Genomic DNA, 18,120 nt, shown 5'->3' on the forward strand with positions numbered 1-18,120 from the left:
AATGTATTGTAAATATATGAGCACCTAAGCATATTTATAGTATGTAGTTTGAAGTAAGAGTATATTTTAACCGTCCTTTGTAGGAGGAGTTGGTGGGAGATGAGGCAGTAGAGGAGGGTTGGGTCATCTAGGGAAGGAGCTGGCATACAGGGGAATGGGCTTTGACCTTAGATGGAACTGGAAGCCAGAAATTCAGAAATGAGGGAATTTTTTAGCTTGGACTTAGACTTGGCTTTTAGAATGGGCCGTGGATCAGAGAAGCAGTTACATGTATAGATACAAAAACGGTATTGTATATTCAGTTTGGGAAGAGTTGAGTTGGAGGCACTTGGAGACCATTCTGGTTGAAATGTCCATGAGATGATTAGGAAGTGGTACTTGAAGTCAACTGGGAATAGTTAACCTGAGTTCTTGTTGCCCCTCACTAAGCCATACCATACATAGTCCTTACGTAAACTCTTACAATTCGGGTGCTCTGTGTGTGGGAAAGGGTAGGTTTGTTTATGCTTATCCTAAATTTTATGAAATGAGGGACACCTGGGTGGCTCAGTTGGTTAAGTGTCCAACTTCAGTTCAGGTCATGATCTCACAGTTTGGGAGTTCAAGCCCTGCATCGGGCTCAGTGCTGACAGCTCAGAGCCTGGAGCCTGTTTCCGAATCTGTGTCTCCCTCTCTCTCTACCCCTCCCCTGCTCTGTCTCTGTCTCTGTCTCTCTCTGTCTCAAAAATAAACAAACATTAAAAAACATAAAAAAGAAGCTCTGTGTACTCATTTCCTACAATTCATGAAATATGGGAAGAGAAGTATCTTGATCCAGCAGCAACCAGCACGAGCACTCTGGTGTACTAACTCCTGGTGTTTTTTTAAAGTACGTATTTTATACATAACATATTTGACATAGTTGCAGTCATAATGCATATCCCATTGGGTGTCTACTCTTGAAAGTTTACATTATACGTTGTGTATTTTGCATGTTCTTAAAATTTTCACTAAAATCATTTCTGTAAACTTATTAAAACTTACAAATTCAGGTTGCTTTTTCTTATTAGTTTGCATATGTGTATGTTTGACAACGTATTGTATATTCTGGTAATATGGTTATGATCTACCAAGCTTTAAATTTTTTCCTTGAGAATCTGGCAATAAGTGTTATGCACTGTTCCCATTTCTGGGTCTTATTCAGTGTATTTAGAATTCAGTAGTCAAATCATCTTTAGTAAAGTGTTGCCATTATAATATTTGTTAAGCCTTGTTCCTCTGTCTCTTTTTTCCAGACATATGTTGGCATGATTTACATATACACACAATAGAGTCCTTCTAGCTGGTCTTTTTTTTTTTTTTTTTTGAAAATGAATCTTTTGCTATTTCCAAATTGTTATCTTTTAGGAATTTCTTACCACAAAAAATAAAATTTTTTATTTTTATTTCATAAAACATTTGCTGTTAATTCCAACAGTTGAAAATAAAAGTCGTTTCCTCTGACCTTTCACTATCAGACTTGAGGTAGTCAATCCTTTTCGACTAAGTAGATTATTTGTTGGATATGATGTAGCAGCATTAAAGAAACATATTTGATTGAATGTTAAGCCCCAAACTCTGGAAGCCTTCTATTAAAGTCTGCAGAATATGAGAAGAATCAGATTTATTTTCGTATGGCCATTCCTGCATTTTGTGATATGTGCTGTGCATTTTCAAACTCTAGTCTTAAATCTTTTCTCATATGTTCAAGGTTTTGAATGCTGTTGGTTTTCACGCGTATTTACTGACAAAGAGAATTTATTTTTCTTGGTCTTTTACTTGCCAGGAAATATATGATGCTCTATGGACCGTAGGGCTCTGACTTCGCAGTCTCAGCCCTACCTCTTTAATGCAAAAGCAGCTATTGAGGAAATGTGAATAGATGAGTGTGGAGACACAGTACAACTTTCTTTTTTTTTCATTTTTTTTAATGTTTATTTATTTTTGAGAGAGACAGAGTGCGAACGGGGAAAGGGCAGAGAGAGAGGGAGACACAGAATCTGAAGCAAGCTCCAGGCTCTGAGCTGTCAGCACAGAGCCTGACGCGGGGCTCGAACTTACAAACTGCGAGGTCATGACCAGAGCTGAAGGCGGACGCTTAACTGAATGAGCCCATTTGCAAATATGGGCAGCTGCCATGGGTTCTGCAGTAATAGGTAACAGGGAACAAACAAAGACGTCAGGCTAAAATATGACCAATCTACTAAAAACGCTCTTCCCTCTCTATTATTTTAGTTTATTTTAGCTCAGAATGAATGAGTTTTATTGCTCCATTTTTGATACCAGAAGCTTTCAGTTTAAGTACCCTTACAGAAACATCTTTAACTACCCATCAGCTTGTATTATTTTTTCCTATCTTGGATTTTTAACTGGCATGGATTGTTGGAACACAGAAGTCGATTTCGAACTACACCAAAAAATGAACTCATATTTGGGTTGTTTTTTTTTTTAACTGAACATACATTCATATGTCAACAAATTAAGTCATTAGTGTAGAAATTAGCATTAATAGCCCTTGTCCGATAATGGATTGGGGTTTGGATCAAGTATAAGTTGTGACAGCCACGTTCGACCATTACTTCCACATTCTGCCATTTGTAAGCCTGCGCGCTTTTCTTTTCCAAGAAAGTGAACTCCGCTGGAGATGTATACGCCTTTCTGCGGATTTCCCTTGGGCCCTTCGTGACACCTTGTATCTCTCAGATCACATTTTCTCAGTGTTCTATCTAATTACTACAGGTGGCCTGCACTCTCATTAGGGACAAAGCAAGCTTGCTCGGAAACCATGAATACGTATGTACACATTCAGCTTTCCAAATTCACACTAAACATTCTGATCCAAAAATTATTTTCTGTTCTCTTTCTTAAATTTTAAGATAAGAAAGGGTAAATTCCATTTTATCTTAAGATACCGCCATCCTTAATCAGGTTTTGTATGTTGTATAGTTCTCTGTATTTTTGTATTCTGTTGTTTTGCCAACTGAGAAACGTTTTCTGCCATTTACCTCCAGGGGAATGGAATGATCTGTGTGGGTTAGAATGCATTGTTGTAGGGTTATATATTTTTTTTTTAATTTTTTTTTTAACGTTTATTTTATTTTTGAGACAGAGAGAGACAGAGCATGAATGGGGGAGGGTCAGAGAGAGGGAGACACAGAATCTGAAACAGGCTCCAGGCTCTGAGCCATCAGCCCAGAGCCCGATGAGGGGCTCGAACTCACGGACCGTGAGATCGTGACCTGAGCCGAAGTCGGCCGCTTAACTGACTGAGCCACCCAGACGCCCCTGTAGGGTTATATTTTTAATGCTGGGAAACTTCATAAGCTGGTCCTAACCTACCATCTACCTGTACTGTCCTCTACTTGCTCGTACTCCAGGCACCCCAGGTATGCCCACCATTCAAGAATTCACTCAGCCTTGTACCACCTTAACCTTCCTGTCTGGAAAATGGTCATGAATGTGTTCTCTGAGGCTCCACTTAAGGATGCTTTCTTTTGTACCTCCCCAGGCAGAGTTACCTGCTTACTCTGCTAACACTGGCTTTTCCTCATTAAACTAGGACTTCATCATCTTTAGTGATCAGTCCCCTGTCACAAACATCACCTGTCCCTTATCAGAGTGCCTTGTGACAAGCACATTGAGTGCGTAATAATTACGTTTTGCAGAATGAACACATGAAGGAAAGGTAAGACACTGCTCATCGCAGACTCTTTAATCATACTTTCTTTCTTGATTTTCTCTTTAGGTATTCTTGAAGTTTTGCACTGTGTGTTAGTAGAAAGTCCAGAAGCCCTAAATATTATCAAAGAAGGACACATTAAATCCATAATCTCCCTTTTAGACAAGCATGGAAGAAACCACAAGGTAAGGGAAGCATTTTACTGCCATGAATGAACTCTGGCATACTTTTAAATACATTTTTAAAATAAGACAACTTATAAAAGGCGTTTCAAGTGATTCATGAGTATTTTTCATTTCTCAATTGCAATCAAAATATTATTTAGCGCTTATTTTTTTTAGCACCAATGGGGCACCATGCAATTCTCAGTTGGTATGTAAGAGAAACTTGTAAAGTCCACTTGTGAGTGGACTCATGGCTGCCATGCTCAAACGGCTGGGTCAGAGGGAATGTGTTTGTGTTCACAAAAAGTGCTGGGATACTTGAATCTGAGAAGGGACTTAGTCAGCTGGAAGTGATTGCTTTTTTTCAGGTTCTGGACGTCTTGTGCTCTCTCTGCGTCTGCCACGGAGTAGCGGTCCGTTCCAACCAGCATCTCATCTGCGACAATCTGCTGCCGGGAAGAGATCTGCTTCTGCAGACACGTCTTGTAAACCACGTTAGCAGGTAGATTCACAAGGACAACGTCACCAAATAGGCGGCATAACAGAGCGATTCATGTTCTGGCTCTATAGCTAAGGCATCGTACGGTCCATTTGTTTTATTAGGATATTTTACGTATTCCCCCAGCGAATAGTGCAGTTTTTCTATCAGTCAGATGGTATAATAATCATAATCACAATCATAATCATAATCATAATCATAATAGGTGAACCAAGCAGAATATGCATTTATCCCAAAGATGTAAGCTTTCATCCACTCTCATGGTTCTCACTGATGTCCTTGGGAGCGGGCTGGCCTTTATACAGGGACAGAGTTGTATATACTTATGTTTTGTGCTTTCTTAGAATATGAACAAAAACACTACACTTCGATGCCAGTGTTGAAGTGGCCACTGTGTAGAGTAAAAAAGTTGAATTGGGATGTCCAACATATGATAAATACCATAAAAAAAAATAAAGTTGCGTTTTTGGTTAGACATTCCCTCCAGGGTTATCACACATCCCTTGAGTGCTGTATGCCAGACACTATTCCATGGACTTTCTATGTATTCCACACCGTGTTTGTACAAGGTTCAACTAGTCCAGTGGGGTACCCCTACGTGCATTCCGTAGATTAAAATGTTGGACTGGAAATGGAGCTCAAGTCTAACTCTGGAGACTGAGCTCTTAAACACCAAGCCATGCTGCCTTCCTTATACAAAGTATAATAATAATAATAATAATAATAATAATAATAATAATACAGATTACAATTAAGAAAATAGTGTGTGTGATAGTAATAATTTTGATATACTGTATCTAGCAGCTATCTGGGAACTATCCCTCACCTTACCCTGTTTGAAACAAAAATGTAGGGTTTGGTGTATATTTCTATATTGTGTTTTTTAACACAAGTGATTTAAGAACTTTCTGAGTGGCTGCTTGTATAATAGACATGCTGTTATTGAGAGGTATTTCCTGAGATTGTCGCTAATCTTTACCGTTCACATAGGGTCTAAGTCCCTCAGGAAGCAGAATTAAATGCAACTCCCTAGAAATCCCTCTGCCCTCAGCGAGGCATAGAGAACAACAAAGCTGATTATCACTCTGGTTCCTTTACCAACAAGATGGCTTGCTTCAGCCTCGTTCCCTATCTGACACAGAGCTTAGTTAGGGAAAATGTCTCAGTGTCCTGAATTAATAATGCCATGGATCCAAAAGGCCTGTGATACTGAGTGTCCCATCTTGAACATGATCAGTGATATGAAATGTGCAGAAGAGCAACGAAGAAACCATAATCTTCGACTCCTGAGCGATATTTCCAAGTAATCCGAAAAGCAAGCACCAGTTGCCGACTGTTAACTCTAAGGCTGGCTGTCACCGCCTACCGCATCAGCGACTTAGTAATTTTGTAGTACTGGAGGAAAACATATATTTAACGTATTGCATCTTGGAGAAAGGTTTGTCCGGAGTTTCTCATGTGCTGTTTGTCTCTCTTTAAAAGCATGAGACCCAATATTTTTCTGGGCGTCAGTGAAGGGTCCGCCCAGTATAAGAAGTGGTACTACGAGCTGATGGTGGACCACACGGAGCCGTTCGTGACTGCCGAAGCCACTCACCTGAGGGTGGGCTGGGCGTCCACCGAAGGGTACTCTCCCTACCCTGGAGGCGGTGAGGAGTGGGGTGGCAATGGAGTCGGAGACGATCTCTTCTCCTATGGATTTGATGGCCTTCACCTCTGGTCAGGTCAGCACCCTCTGTGTCTTCCCCCCGCATCCGCATGAGAAATCTGTTGCCCTTGCTCTGTGTTTCCGAAAGCTATCGGTGCTGTGTGTATAATCAAATACGTTTATTATTCAGAAATTTAACATGGAGGGGCGCCTGGGAGTGGCTCAGGCGGTTAAGCGTCCGACTTCGGCTCATGTCAAGATCTTAGGATCTGTGGGTTTGAGCCCCGTATCAGGTTCCGTGCTGACAGCTCGGAGCCTGGAGCCTGCTTCGGATTCTGGGTCTCTCTCTGTCTCTGCCCCTCCCCCATTCACAGCCTCTCTCTGTGTCTCAAAAATGAATAAACGTTTAAAAAATTAAAAATAAAAAGAAATTTAACATGGAAACAATGAGTGAGAATGTTAAATAAAACTCAGAGGGAGAGAAAGAAAACTCTTACAATTATAGTACATTTCCGAAAGACTGTACCGTTGATGAACAGTGTGTTAGAAAAGTGGGGTTTGATTCACAAATCAAGTGCAAAAAAGAAAAAAAAAAAACAAATGTATGTGTTTCCTACTTGCTTTAGCAGGTGTGTGCAAAGCTTCAGCTTCCGATATAAAAGCCAAAGAACAGATCCCAGAAAATAATTGGGAGAAATAGACTAAGTTCCACCTCCTGGCAAATCATGTTCCGTCAGGAATCCGTCATCTGTGAAGTGTCTTGTGAGGCGTCGGTTTATTTTTATTATCTTATTTATTTATTTTTAGCATCTATTTATTTTTGAGAGAGAAAGAAAGAGCACGGGCGGGGGAGGGGCAGGGAGCGAATGGGGGACAGAGGATCCGAAGTTGACTCCGGGCTGAGAGCAGAGAGCCCAGTGCGGGACTCAAACTCATGAACTGTGAGATCGTGACCTGAGCCAAAGTCAGAAGTTTAATAGACTGAACCAGCCAGGCGCCCCAGGGAGTCAGTTTATAATCACATGACGCTTTGTGTGGAACTGTTTAAAAATAAATAGATAGTTCCTTTCGCCAGCTGTCAACCTGAACTCGGATGGTTGAGTGTACGTTAAACGTGATATTCATTTATTAATGCTTTAGAGTTCTGTTAGCTTGTAAAAACTTAAAAGTTGAATTAAATCTAAGAGTTTATGGTAATGGGTTTGTGAATCAAAGCACTTTGTGCAGCTGTAGTTTGTCATGAATACTTACTGATTTTTTTCCTTTATTCAGTGCCAGTAGCTTAGTGGTCTGGAAGACCTGAAGCTGCATTTTGGATATTTTTTTTTTTTTTGGAGTCTTTAAGATTTAGTATAAAATTAATACATGATCAAAAACTCAAATAGTACAGAAGTGAAAAGTCCCTAAGACCTCCTTCCCTTCACATCTACTTCCTAAAGGCGTCCCCCGTTAAATTTTGAAATACCTTTCTGAATTTCTCTATTTATAAACAAGCATACGTCTATAAGTGGCAGGCATGATTATTTTCAGGATACCACATTTAGGAGTGCAAAAATATAACTGAAGAAAAAGAACATCTTAAGCAACAACAAATAAAAAAATAACATCTTAGTCTTTGAGTACTAGTTATATCAAGTGGCAGAAAATATTTGTCAGTGCAAGGGAAATGCAGGCATTTCAGGGTTTTCTCTGTCAAGTAAGGAGCTTGGCTGAGATTTTTCATCCTAACGTGGGGGCCTGTAGTTGGGGCCCAGGGAGCAGTGCGCCTGTCTTGACACGCAGTGGATTGTTCTGGCCCGACTATAGTCAGAGCTTCTGTTCCTGTAGTATGCTTTTCCTGCTGACCACACGAAGGCAATGACCACTAAGTGCAGAAGGCCTAACAAACATAAAATAGGGGTAATGTCTCTCTCATAATACATTTTCACTCTCACCCTTCAGTTTTACTGTCTTCTCTCTTTACTTCCTGGTATGCTTCCGCATGACTTGGGTACTCAGGTGAATGAATGAAACGTGTTAACTTGTTTTCCCAGTACACAGAGATTAGGGGAGAGGGGAGATTACTCTGATAAAACAATGCTGAATTGGTTCTAATTATTTTAGCCGTATAATGCCACCTTACCATTTTCATTTTTGCATTTAGCTTGAAGCTTTTTCTTTCAACACACAAAAAGAACCCAGTGCTCCTGGAATTGACCTGTGATGCATTATACTTTTTATTATGCAGTCTCTGTTAAAGAAAACAGCAGCAACAACAACAACAAAAATATTCAGTGAACCTGTGAACATATATCACTGAAAGGAGGATAGGTTGTAGAAGTTCAGGAGAAAATCATTTGAACCTTTATATCAGGAGAAAACATTCAATTGCTTTTTAAATGGCAAGGAAGTACGCACTGTGTCTTGCCTGTAGTTGAAAGGTGTGGGTTTTTTTCAGCTACTGGGATCTGTCAGTCAACAACAAAAAGAAATAAAAGGCATCCACCTTAGTAAGGAAGAAGTCGAACTTTCACTGTTTGCCGATGACATAATATTATATATAGAAAACCTGAAACATTCCACCAGGAAAAATACTAGGACTGATACATGAATTAAGTAAAGTCACAGGATACAAAATCAACGTGCAGAAATCTGTTGCATTTCTGCACACCAGTAATGAAGCAGCAGAAAGAGAAATGAAGAAAACAGTCCCATTTACAATTGCACCAAAGGCAGTAAGATAAAGCTAACCAAAGAAATAAAAGACCTGTACTCTGCAAACTGTAAAAAATATGAAATAAATTTAAGATGACACGAATGGAGAGACATTCTATGCTCGTGGAATGGAAGAGCGGATATTGTTAAAATATCTGTACAACCCAAAGCAATCACATTCGGTGATATAGCTATCAAAATACCAATAGCATTTTTTCCACAGAACTAGAAGAAAAAAAATCCTGGCATGTGTATGGAATCAGGAAATACTCCAAATTGCCAAAACCATCGTGGAAAAGCAAAGCAAAGCTGGAGATATCACAGTTCCAGACTTCAAGCCATATTACAAAACTGTAGTGATCAAAACTATATGGTACTGGCACGAAAATAGACACATAGATCAGTGGAACAGAAGAGAATACCCAGAAATGAACCCATAATTATATGGTCACTTAATCTTCAACAAAGCAGGAAAGAATATGCAATGGGAGAAAGACAGCCTCTTCAACAAATAGTGTTGGGAAAACCACACAGCTACGTGCAAAAGAGTGAAACTAAACCACTTTCTTTCACCAGACACAAAATAAATTCAAGATGGGTTAACGACCTACATGTGAAACTTGACACATCAAAAATCCTAGAAGAGAGCACAGGCAGAAATTTCTCTGACACCAGCCATATTAAATGCTTCCTTTTTTAATTTTTTTTTTAACATTTATTCATCTTTGAGAGACAGAGAGAGACAGAGCGTAAGTGGGGGAGGAGCAGAGAGAGAGGGGAGACACAGAATCCGAAGCAGGCTCCAGGCTCTGAGCCATTAGCACAGAGCCTGATGCGGGACCCGAACTCACTAACTGCGAGATCATGACCTGAGCCGAAGTCGGATGCTTAACCGACTGAGCCACCCAGGCGTCCCTTAAATGCTTTCTTAATTTTAGATTCAGAGTCAACAAAGACAAAACTAAATCAGTTGGCTTCTGACTGATTTATTAAGGTCAGAGCCATAGTAATTCAGATCATTTTCTTGGAGTTACGCTCCTATTCTTTTTAATAGTGAAAGTAGAATTAAATCTGTGATTTCTGGTATAGAGCATGTTCTCTACCGCTCAACTTTCTGTAATTAAAGACTGGTGACGTCTTCTGGAATGAGAATTGGGCTCGTCGGCAAAAGTTTGGAGCTGTGTCTTCACTTATTCTTTTCCAGTTTAAACTTTGCACAGAGTTGCTACATTCTGTGAATGCAGAACTGGGTTTTCGGCATCCAAGTCCCAAGTGTTTGTAAGGGAGGGCCAAAAGTGAGATGAGTCTCGGAGCATTTAAATACGGAAGTGTGGAGGAATGTCATAGAAGAGTGGAGGAGAAAGATGGGTACAGATTTCCAATCCAGGACTGGTAAATCACACTGCTGCTGTCTTCCTTTGTGGCTAATGCGGAGGACAGGAATGTAGTTCTAATATGGATATGATAGGTTTGCTTACATGAAACCTGAAAATGCTTCCCAGTGGATTCAACAGTGTGAGTGCCATTTAAATTGTGGACCTCAGGTTGTGCACTAGTGATCCTCTCTGTCTTTCCTTTTTGTTTCAGGCATCACAAGAGAGTTTGCCATGGTGACTTTTAGTCCTCAGCATTAGCATAATAACATCCCTCAGTCTGAGCAGTATATTTGGTGTATAGTAAATATCTGTGTAATAACATTTTCACCTTGATACAAAGAAGGGTATAGATCTTTTGACGTGAGTTACATTGCTTTTATATGATGTTTTTAAAAAGCTCCCTTGGGGCACCTGGGCGGCTCAGTTGGTTAAGCATCCAGCTTCGATTCAGATCATGATCTCACAGTTTGGGAGTTCAAGCCCTGCATCGGGCTCTGTGCTGACATCTTGGAGCCTGGAGCCTGCTTTGGATTCTGTGTCTCCCTCTCTCTCTGCCCCTCCCGTGCTCACGCTCTTTCTCTGTCACTCTCTTTCAAAAATAAATAAACATTGAAAAGCTCTCTTTAGGGAATTCTAAAAGTACCACTTGATAATAAATTTATTGCTTGCAGATTTGATTACTGATAAAAGTCAAGACTTACACAAAATTTAAAAAGTCTATATCTTCTGCCAGTGGCATTTCAGATATGCTGCTGGTAAAAAATTTGGCATGCTGGAAATTCAAAAAAGGTCTTATAAAAATGCAAATCTTGTATCATGACATCTATTTTTGTCTTTGCTCAAATTGGGAAATTTTGTATGCATTTATGAGCATGTGTATTTGAGAAAGCCTCACCTTCTTGTCTGCCTGTGTGCCCACGGAGACTAATTAGCAAAGGAGTTTTGACATAGTCAAGAATGAGCGTAGGCCACAGGTTGGCTGGGGCAGGAAATGACATTTATCAAATAATCATTTCACGCCTCAACTTGCATCCTGCTGTATTTAGGAAGCCAACCAAGATCTTGTGTGAAATCAATTGTAAAAACAAACCAGTTGGTATATACTTGCCTCTCAGCAAACAGTGCACGAATGAACACATTTTCTGCTTTCATTATCCTCATATATTTTTATTTTATAAAACAAAGGGGATTTAATATTTGGCAAGGGGACTGACATGCAAGTCCTGGTGTTCTTTTAAACCATTAATTTAATCATTATTACAACTCTGCAAGGTTATGGCATTTGGCTTTATAAGAAATCAAGGTCTACAGAGGTTATGTAATGGGCTGATGGTCATACAGATGGTAGTTTGTAAAACATCTGTTTGAACTCAGATCTCTCCCTGGAGCTTTTTCTCTGACATCATCATGTTATCAGCTCTGAGATGATTTGTGCATCAAATGCCATTCATCTCCATGCAGAATTCTCTGCATATGAGAAGGCCCGTTTTATAGTAAAGATAGCAGCATGGCTTCCCCCAAAAAGCAACAGCTTTTGGACAAAAGATTTAATATATAACATTAAGAGGCATTCAAGACTTCTTCTCTTCCAGTATTGTGCATTGATTTGTCACTACCGATTCAGATCTTTGGCTCTGAAGATGATGCTGTGAGAAAAAAAAAAAAAAAGAAGTCACCTCTGTTACTGTTTTTCCTCCATAGGTTGTATTGCACGTACTGTAAGCTCACCGAATCAACATCTCTTGAGAACTGACGATGTCATCAGTTGCTGTTTAGATCTGAGCGCCCCAAGCATCTCATTCCGAATTAACGGGCAACCTGTTCAAGGAATGTTTGAGAATTTCAACATCGATGGCCTCTTCTTTCCAGTTGTTAGTTTCTCTGCAGGAATAAAGTTAGTATTTCTGTGTGTTTTTTGGTCTGTGTCCCTTTTGACTTCTCATTCTTTCACAGAAGACTCTGTACTGCCATCACCCACGCTTCCCTAACCTTCTCTCTCACCCCTGGGACATCTGCCCCCGGGGCATTTTGCTAGTGCCTTGGAAGAAGAGGTAAGATTCACCCCAGAGGGGCATCTCGAGGGGCTGAATGCTCTGTCCACCTATTCTGCCATTTAGACGGAGCCATCTGCTAAACCTCTCCCAAATAGTGTTCTGGAATATTTCAAGGCAATTTAAGTTTACTTTTTATTTAATAAAGGAAAATGAACTATATTATGTAAGAAAATACCACTTATTTTCTTATACTTATTTTCATCAGTTTTTCTTTTCTTGTCATCATCTTCCCCCACCCTACTCCAAACCCCCTGATTCTACAGAAACTAAATGGATTTTTTTTTTCATCAGGTTGAGATATCTCCTCTGTGTTACCCTCTACCTGTTACACTTGTAAATTATCTTCCTGTGATCAGCTGGGTCAAGATGGTTTCTTCTAACTTTCTGCCTTCTTGCTATTACCAGATGGAAAGAGATAAATGATAATTCTTTGGAGTTCTACAAAGAACACTTTAACAAGCATCGGTCTGTTGTCATAAGGGGCCACGTTGTCACCTATTAATATATGCATATAGCTAACTAATGAGAATGGCTCTCTTATTACGACTGGCCATCGAGTTATTCTGGTTATTCTCTCCATTTGAATTCTATCCACATGAATAATTCATGGTTACAGAAGCACCATATTGAAGAGGGGACAGAGAAAGCATGAATTATTAGCTATCCACGCACCAGTGACCTTTGCTGGTGTATTCATACAAATTGTATTTCTTTTTATAATTTTTAAAATTTAAAAATTTTAGTTTTAAAATTTTAGTTGTCCTCATTTTTTGCTCTTTGCTTTTTATTTTATTTACTAATTTATTATTCCTGTTATTTGTGGCCTAGAACTGAAGCAGAGAAATTAGAAAAAAAATTGCAAGGAAAAGGAAATTTTAATTTTCCTTTTTTTAAAAAAAAATAATGTTTATTTATTTTTGAGAGAAAGAGAGACAAAGCATAAGCAGGGGAGGGGCAGAGAGAGAGGGAGGCACAGAATCTGAAGCAGGTTCCAGGCTCTGAGCTGTCAGCACAGAGCCGGACGCAGGGCTCGAACTCATGAACTGTGAGATCATGACCTGGGCCGAAGTCGGATGCTTACCTGACTGAGCCACCCAGGCACCCCTGATTTTATTTTGTAAGCTGAGCACCCCATCATTTAGCTATGCTTCGAAAAGTGTTGTTCAATGGAACTTGGATTAAATTATTTTTGATATAATCATTTCGATGTATAAAAGATTTTAGTAAGACTTTTTTGTCGTCGAATAAGAAATAAGGTTACCTTCTTTCTTTTACAAATGAAATATCATTTGAGTTCCCTTTAAGGAATTTCACTGAGAAGTTGGACGCTGGAAAGTGACTTTTTTTTTTTTTTTTTTTTGAAATCAGACCTCACCCAGTCCTGTAATTGAAAATACATAGATATTTAGATAATGTCTCCTCTTTCTCAGTTGACTGTTTTGGCCCCTTGAGACATTCAGTGACCCATTACTGTGTACAGGCATTTCATTCCCAAAGGAGTCTGTTGTGTGTGATTTTGCTATTTCTTCAGTGAATGATAGTTTTCCCTGACCCAGCAACATCGTTTAATCCATTTTTTCCTGTGATCCCAGTTTATCTTTTGTGCTTAGAGGCTCTTAGGCTCTATGGCACCCACATTATGATGGTGCTTGGGGGAAAAGTGTGGTGTGTGATAAAGTTAATTTTGTGCTGAGAATTTACTCCTCGTCTTTTGCTGATGAGGTGACTTGCTATACACACCAGAGCTGTCACTGACCCTGGCACGCATCCTTTTTAGGGTACGCTTTCTGCTTGGGGGGAGACACGGAGAATTTAAATTCCTTCCTCCACCTGGGTATGCTCCTTGTTACGAAGCTGTTCTGCCAAAAGAGAAGTTGAAAGTGGAACACAGCAGAGAATACAAGCAAGAAAGAACTTACACCCGAGACCTGCTGGGCCCCACGGTTTCCCTGACGCAGGCCGCCTTCACACCAATCCCTGTGGACACCAGCCAGGTACGCGGAGCAGGTGTAATGGCGGCCACTTGTACCGCCACACTGTTGTACTGTTCTCATGTGCCATGGTTTTCCGACGCTTTTGTCCGCAACCCTCAGGAATGCATCTGACAGTCATACGATTCATGTGTATAATTGAAGCACATTTCATAAAAACAATGCTTACCTTTACCACTTCCTCTCATCTATTTTCCGTTTGATTTGATTCTATTTTTTTTAAGGGTGGTCTCAAGCCACTACATTGATTTCCTGATGCGCTAATGTGGGTCACACCTGGAGGTAATGGATGCTAATTTTAGGGTGTAGTTTTTTTAAATTTCTCCTCCCATCTCGATACACTATTATTTTAAAGCAATTTAACTGAACTTTTTCTTAGGTAGAGATTGAGATTGTGGGCTTTGAAGTGAGTCATAGCACCCAGGGTCAAATGCTTTCTTTGGGACGTTGAGGAAGTTACTCCCCTCGTCGATTAGGATCCTAAGGGTATGGTTAATAAATAACATGTTAGCACAATACTTTGCAAACAGGCACCCAAGAAATATTAGCCTTCATTCTTGCTTTTCTGTTTCATACATGTGTACATATCCCAACACAGACAATGAATTAACTAAATATGGCTCTATCTTGACACTGAAGTAACTTCAATAAGGTTAGTTAGATATTCAAAGTTTGTATTACTTTCGAAGATCCAAGGGATTGCTTCTAGATCCTGAAGTAGAATTAATACCAGGCCTCAGAGGGTCCAGTTGTTTGGCGAACGCTTGCTTAGCTCCTGGCATCCTCTTTTCTGTCTCGTCATGCTGAATTTTTATATTATTTAGTAAAAGGAGCAAGCTTTGTTCATGCCTAAAGCTTACTGTGTGTTGTTTCTGGCTGCACGGTGGCAGGATAGGTGTGGTGCTTCCAAAGTGTGGTAGTAAACACGATTAGGAGGATGGAACTGGGTCGGGAGGGACGGTTGGATTCTGCGGTGAGAACACATTGAGGATTTCCCGAGACCTAGAGTATCTCTACCGTTGTGGGGAAAGGGAGCAGTGACAGCCTGCATTTCTGGGGCAACTGCCTCATCAGCGAACGTTGTGGGCAATCGCCTGCCCTCTGTTTGTGGAGGGGACTGGCTGTGGGGTGACACGGAAGTGCGTCACCAGACGTGAACAACCAAGCCCTCTCCTTGAAAACCATTCGTGTTCTTTGTGAAGAGGTCATTAAACTTTCTCTTTTTAAAATATTTATTTTTGATAGAGAAAGTGGGGGAAGGGGAGAGAATGGGAGACAGAGGATCTGAAGCAGGCTCTGCGCTGACAGCCAAGGGCCCAGCGGGGGCTGGAACTCATGAAACGTGAGGTGATGATCTCAGCTGAAGGGTGCTTAACCGACTGAGCCACCCAGGCACCCCTAAACTTCCTCATTTTAATGAGAGCATGTAAAGATAGTTTTCCCTTAGAAGCTCATACTTGGAAACCAGTGAGAGTGGTAGAGTTGAGTTAAGGGAAAACATACATCACTACAACCAGATATTTACAGACTCAGAGAGCCTATGGATTATCCTTTGGCCACTGAATCGCCTTCATTCTGGCCTATGGGGAATGGCCAGGTTGGTTTAAGAACTTTGAGGTGATTTCTCTTTTAAGTGATGCACACTTTGGTAGCTATATCCCACGCCCACGAAGGCATCTTTCTTAATGCTGACTGCCCCCACCAACACTCTCTTTTCCTTCTTCCCAACTTCTCATATATCCCCTTGGAAACATAAGCTGTCCCACCAAAGTCTCCAAATTACCTAAAAAATGTTTAGCTATACCTAATTATATTTTAATAACTACATTAGAATGTTTAGAACCTCGTTCTATTAGTTTTGATGGTTTATGATGGTTTTATTTGGTTCAGCTCACTGTGAGGATAGTTAGCACTGTTTTATTGCATTTGTTTCTGATGTCTTTCTTTCTTTCTTTCTTTCTCTCTCTCTTTCTTTCTTTCTTTCTTTCTCTTTCTCTCTTTCTCTTTCTCTCTTTCTCTTTCTCTCTTTCTCTCTCTCTCTCTCTCTTTCTCTCTCTCTCCCTCTCTTTCCTTTTCTTTTCTTGTAATTTTAGATTGTGTTACCTCCTCACCTGGAGAGAATAAGAGAAAAACTGGCAGAGAATATCCATGAACTCTGGGTTATGAATAAAATTGAACTTGGCTGGCAGTATGGTCCGGTAAGTAATTTTGAAATTTATTTTCAGACTTGTTAATACATCTTTCAGAAAACCTAACTTTTTCTCACGCATCCTGCTATGTGGCAACGTGAATCGATTAGATTGATTTTTCCCCTTACATATTAGTTTTTGTCCAGTTTTTCATTACGAGAGGGGACAACATTATTGGCGTGTCTGTTGAAGGATGGCTTGCTTGCATAGACAATTGAAAAGTTGTCATTCTTTAGGCTGAAAGTTATATTTTTAAATCAAGGTTAACATATACAGACAATAAGCATTGATTTCTAAGCCACTTGGAAAAAAAAAAAAAAACCTCATTGAAATTGAGAGTGAAAGCTGAAAATGAAAAGAAATCAGTCATTTTTCTTTTCCCCTCCCTGGTGTTTTACTTCTTTTAGTTTTAACTGTGTGTAGCGGTCAGTACGGAGCCTGTGGGCAGAGGGTCATAGTTGATTTCATAGGTGGAAAATAGGCTGAGATACAATGATTGAATATATTTCCAACTTCGTATTTAAAGATCTCCGTTTATAGTTTGTCAGTAGAATTTAGATTAAGGAGAAAAAGCACTCCCTATGCGATTCCATGTATCCTAGACTTATTTTTAGCAGGACTGTGGAAATACTTTTATTTGTATAATGTTATTAGTCTAAATATCCCAAAGATTGTACTTTCTTATATTTGACTGAATATAGAAATGGGTGTACTCATTCTGTCGTAATTTATCGCATTGAGCTTTATTTTTTTTTAATAATTTTTTTTAACGTTTATTTATTTTTGAGACAGAGAGAGACAAAGCATGAATGGGGGAGGGGCAGAGAGAGAGGGAGACACAGAATCGGAAGCAGCCTCCAGGCTCCGAGCCGGCAGCCCAGAGCCCGACGCGGGGCTCGAACTTACGGACCGCGAGATCGTGACCTGAGCCGAAGTCGGACGCTTAACCGACTGAGCCACCCAGGCGCCCCTATCGCATTGAGCTTTAAATAAAGAACATTTAGGATTAGTGTTAGTGGTGATACCGCATGATACCCCATGTTAGCGGTAATGCTGTATGATACTCTACTTCCTCACATTTATGTATTATTTAGATAAATACATTTTCACTTTCCATTTTCACATACAATCTCGCAGGTTCCTGGATTAAATTTTCACAACAGTGCGCTGAGCTATGTGTTATTTCAGTTTTACGGGTGATGATGTCTCCTCTGAGAGTCCTCACAGAGGGAAGGGCCTTGAGAGCAGTCACAGGGATCGTCAGGAGCTAGGACAGGGATCCAGATTTTCTAGCTTCTAGTCTGGAACTGTTTGCGCTGTAAGATCTGCCGAGGCTCTTGACAGTCCCTGAGGTAGGAGATGGTGAGTTTCACAACTGTGTGCCTGGCAGTGGGGAAGGAGAGACATGATTGCAAGACGTGTTTTAGAGTTCAAGTATCGGATATGGATAAGAGAGGGAGGGAAGTCTGGGCAGATTTTTGGTTTTAGCTTGGACCTTTGAGAGGACAGTAGTGTTATTCTCTGGTATAGATGATAGAGGGGAAGAGGACATAACGTAAATGGGGAGTAGAGTATCAGGACTTGGACACATTCACTTCTACTTTTATGTTTAGAATTCATGTAAAATCCTGTGATTCTAGATTTCATTTCCAGAGTCACACATTTAGTCAAGTACATATTGTATATGCTTTTGCCTAAGTCCTGTTCATTTGTAAAGATCACTAGGAAGAAAAAAACAATATGTTATTTTTAACATAGTGATGCCTGAAGAGTTTTTTAAAACAATTTTTGCTCACGTTTGCACACTT

General features: G+C 40.1%; 1 protein-coding gene across 9 annotated transcripts in view; it reads left to right on the forward strand.

The window, feature by feature from the left end:
* Nucleotides 1–18,120, forward strand: part of RYR2 (ryanodine receptor 2) — a 756,877-nt gene that overhangs the window by 419,217 nt on the left and 319,540 nt on the right. For all 9 annotated transcript variants that reach the window (XM_053910232.1, XM_053910224.1, XM_053910226.1 and 6 more), the window contains 6 exons: nucleotides 3,764–3,882; nucleotides 4,230–4,363; nucleotides 5,843–6,084; nucleotides 11,780–11,972; nucleotides 13,910–14,126; nucleotides 16,217–16,321. In XM_053910232.1, coding sequence (XP_053766207.1) covers nucleotides 3,764–3,882; nucleotides 4,230–4,363; nucleotides 5,843–6,084; nucleotides 11,780–11,972; nucleotides 13,910–14,126; nucleotides 16,217–16,321 — 1,010 coding nt within the window. The remainder of the gene's footprint in view (nucleotides 1–3,763; nucleotides 3,883–4,229; nucleotides 4,364–5,842; nucleotides 6,085–11,779; nucleotides 11,973–13,909; nucleotides 14,127–16,216; nucleotides 16,322–18,120) is intronic.

Source organism: Panthera pardus, unplaced genomic scaffold (genome assembly GCF_024362965.1).
Source record: "Panthera pardus isolate Hobbes unplaced genomic scaffold, ASM2436296v1 HiC_scaffold_22, whole genome shotgun sequence".
Taxonomy (NCBI): domain Eukaryota; kingdom Metazoa; phylum Chordata; class Mammalia; order Carnivora; family Felidae; genus Panthera; species Panthera pardus.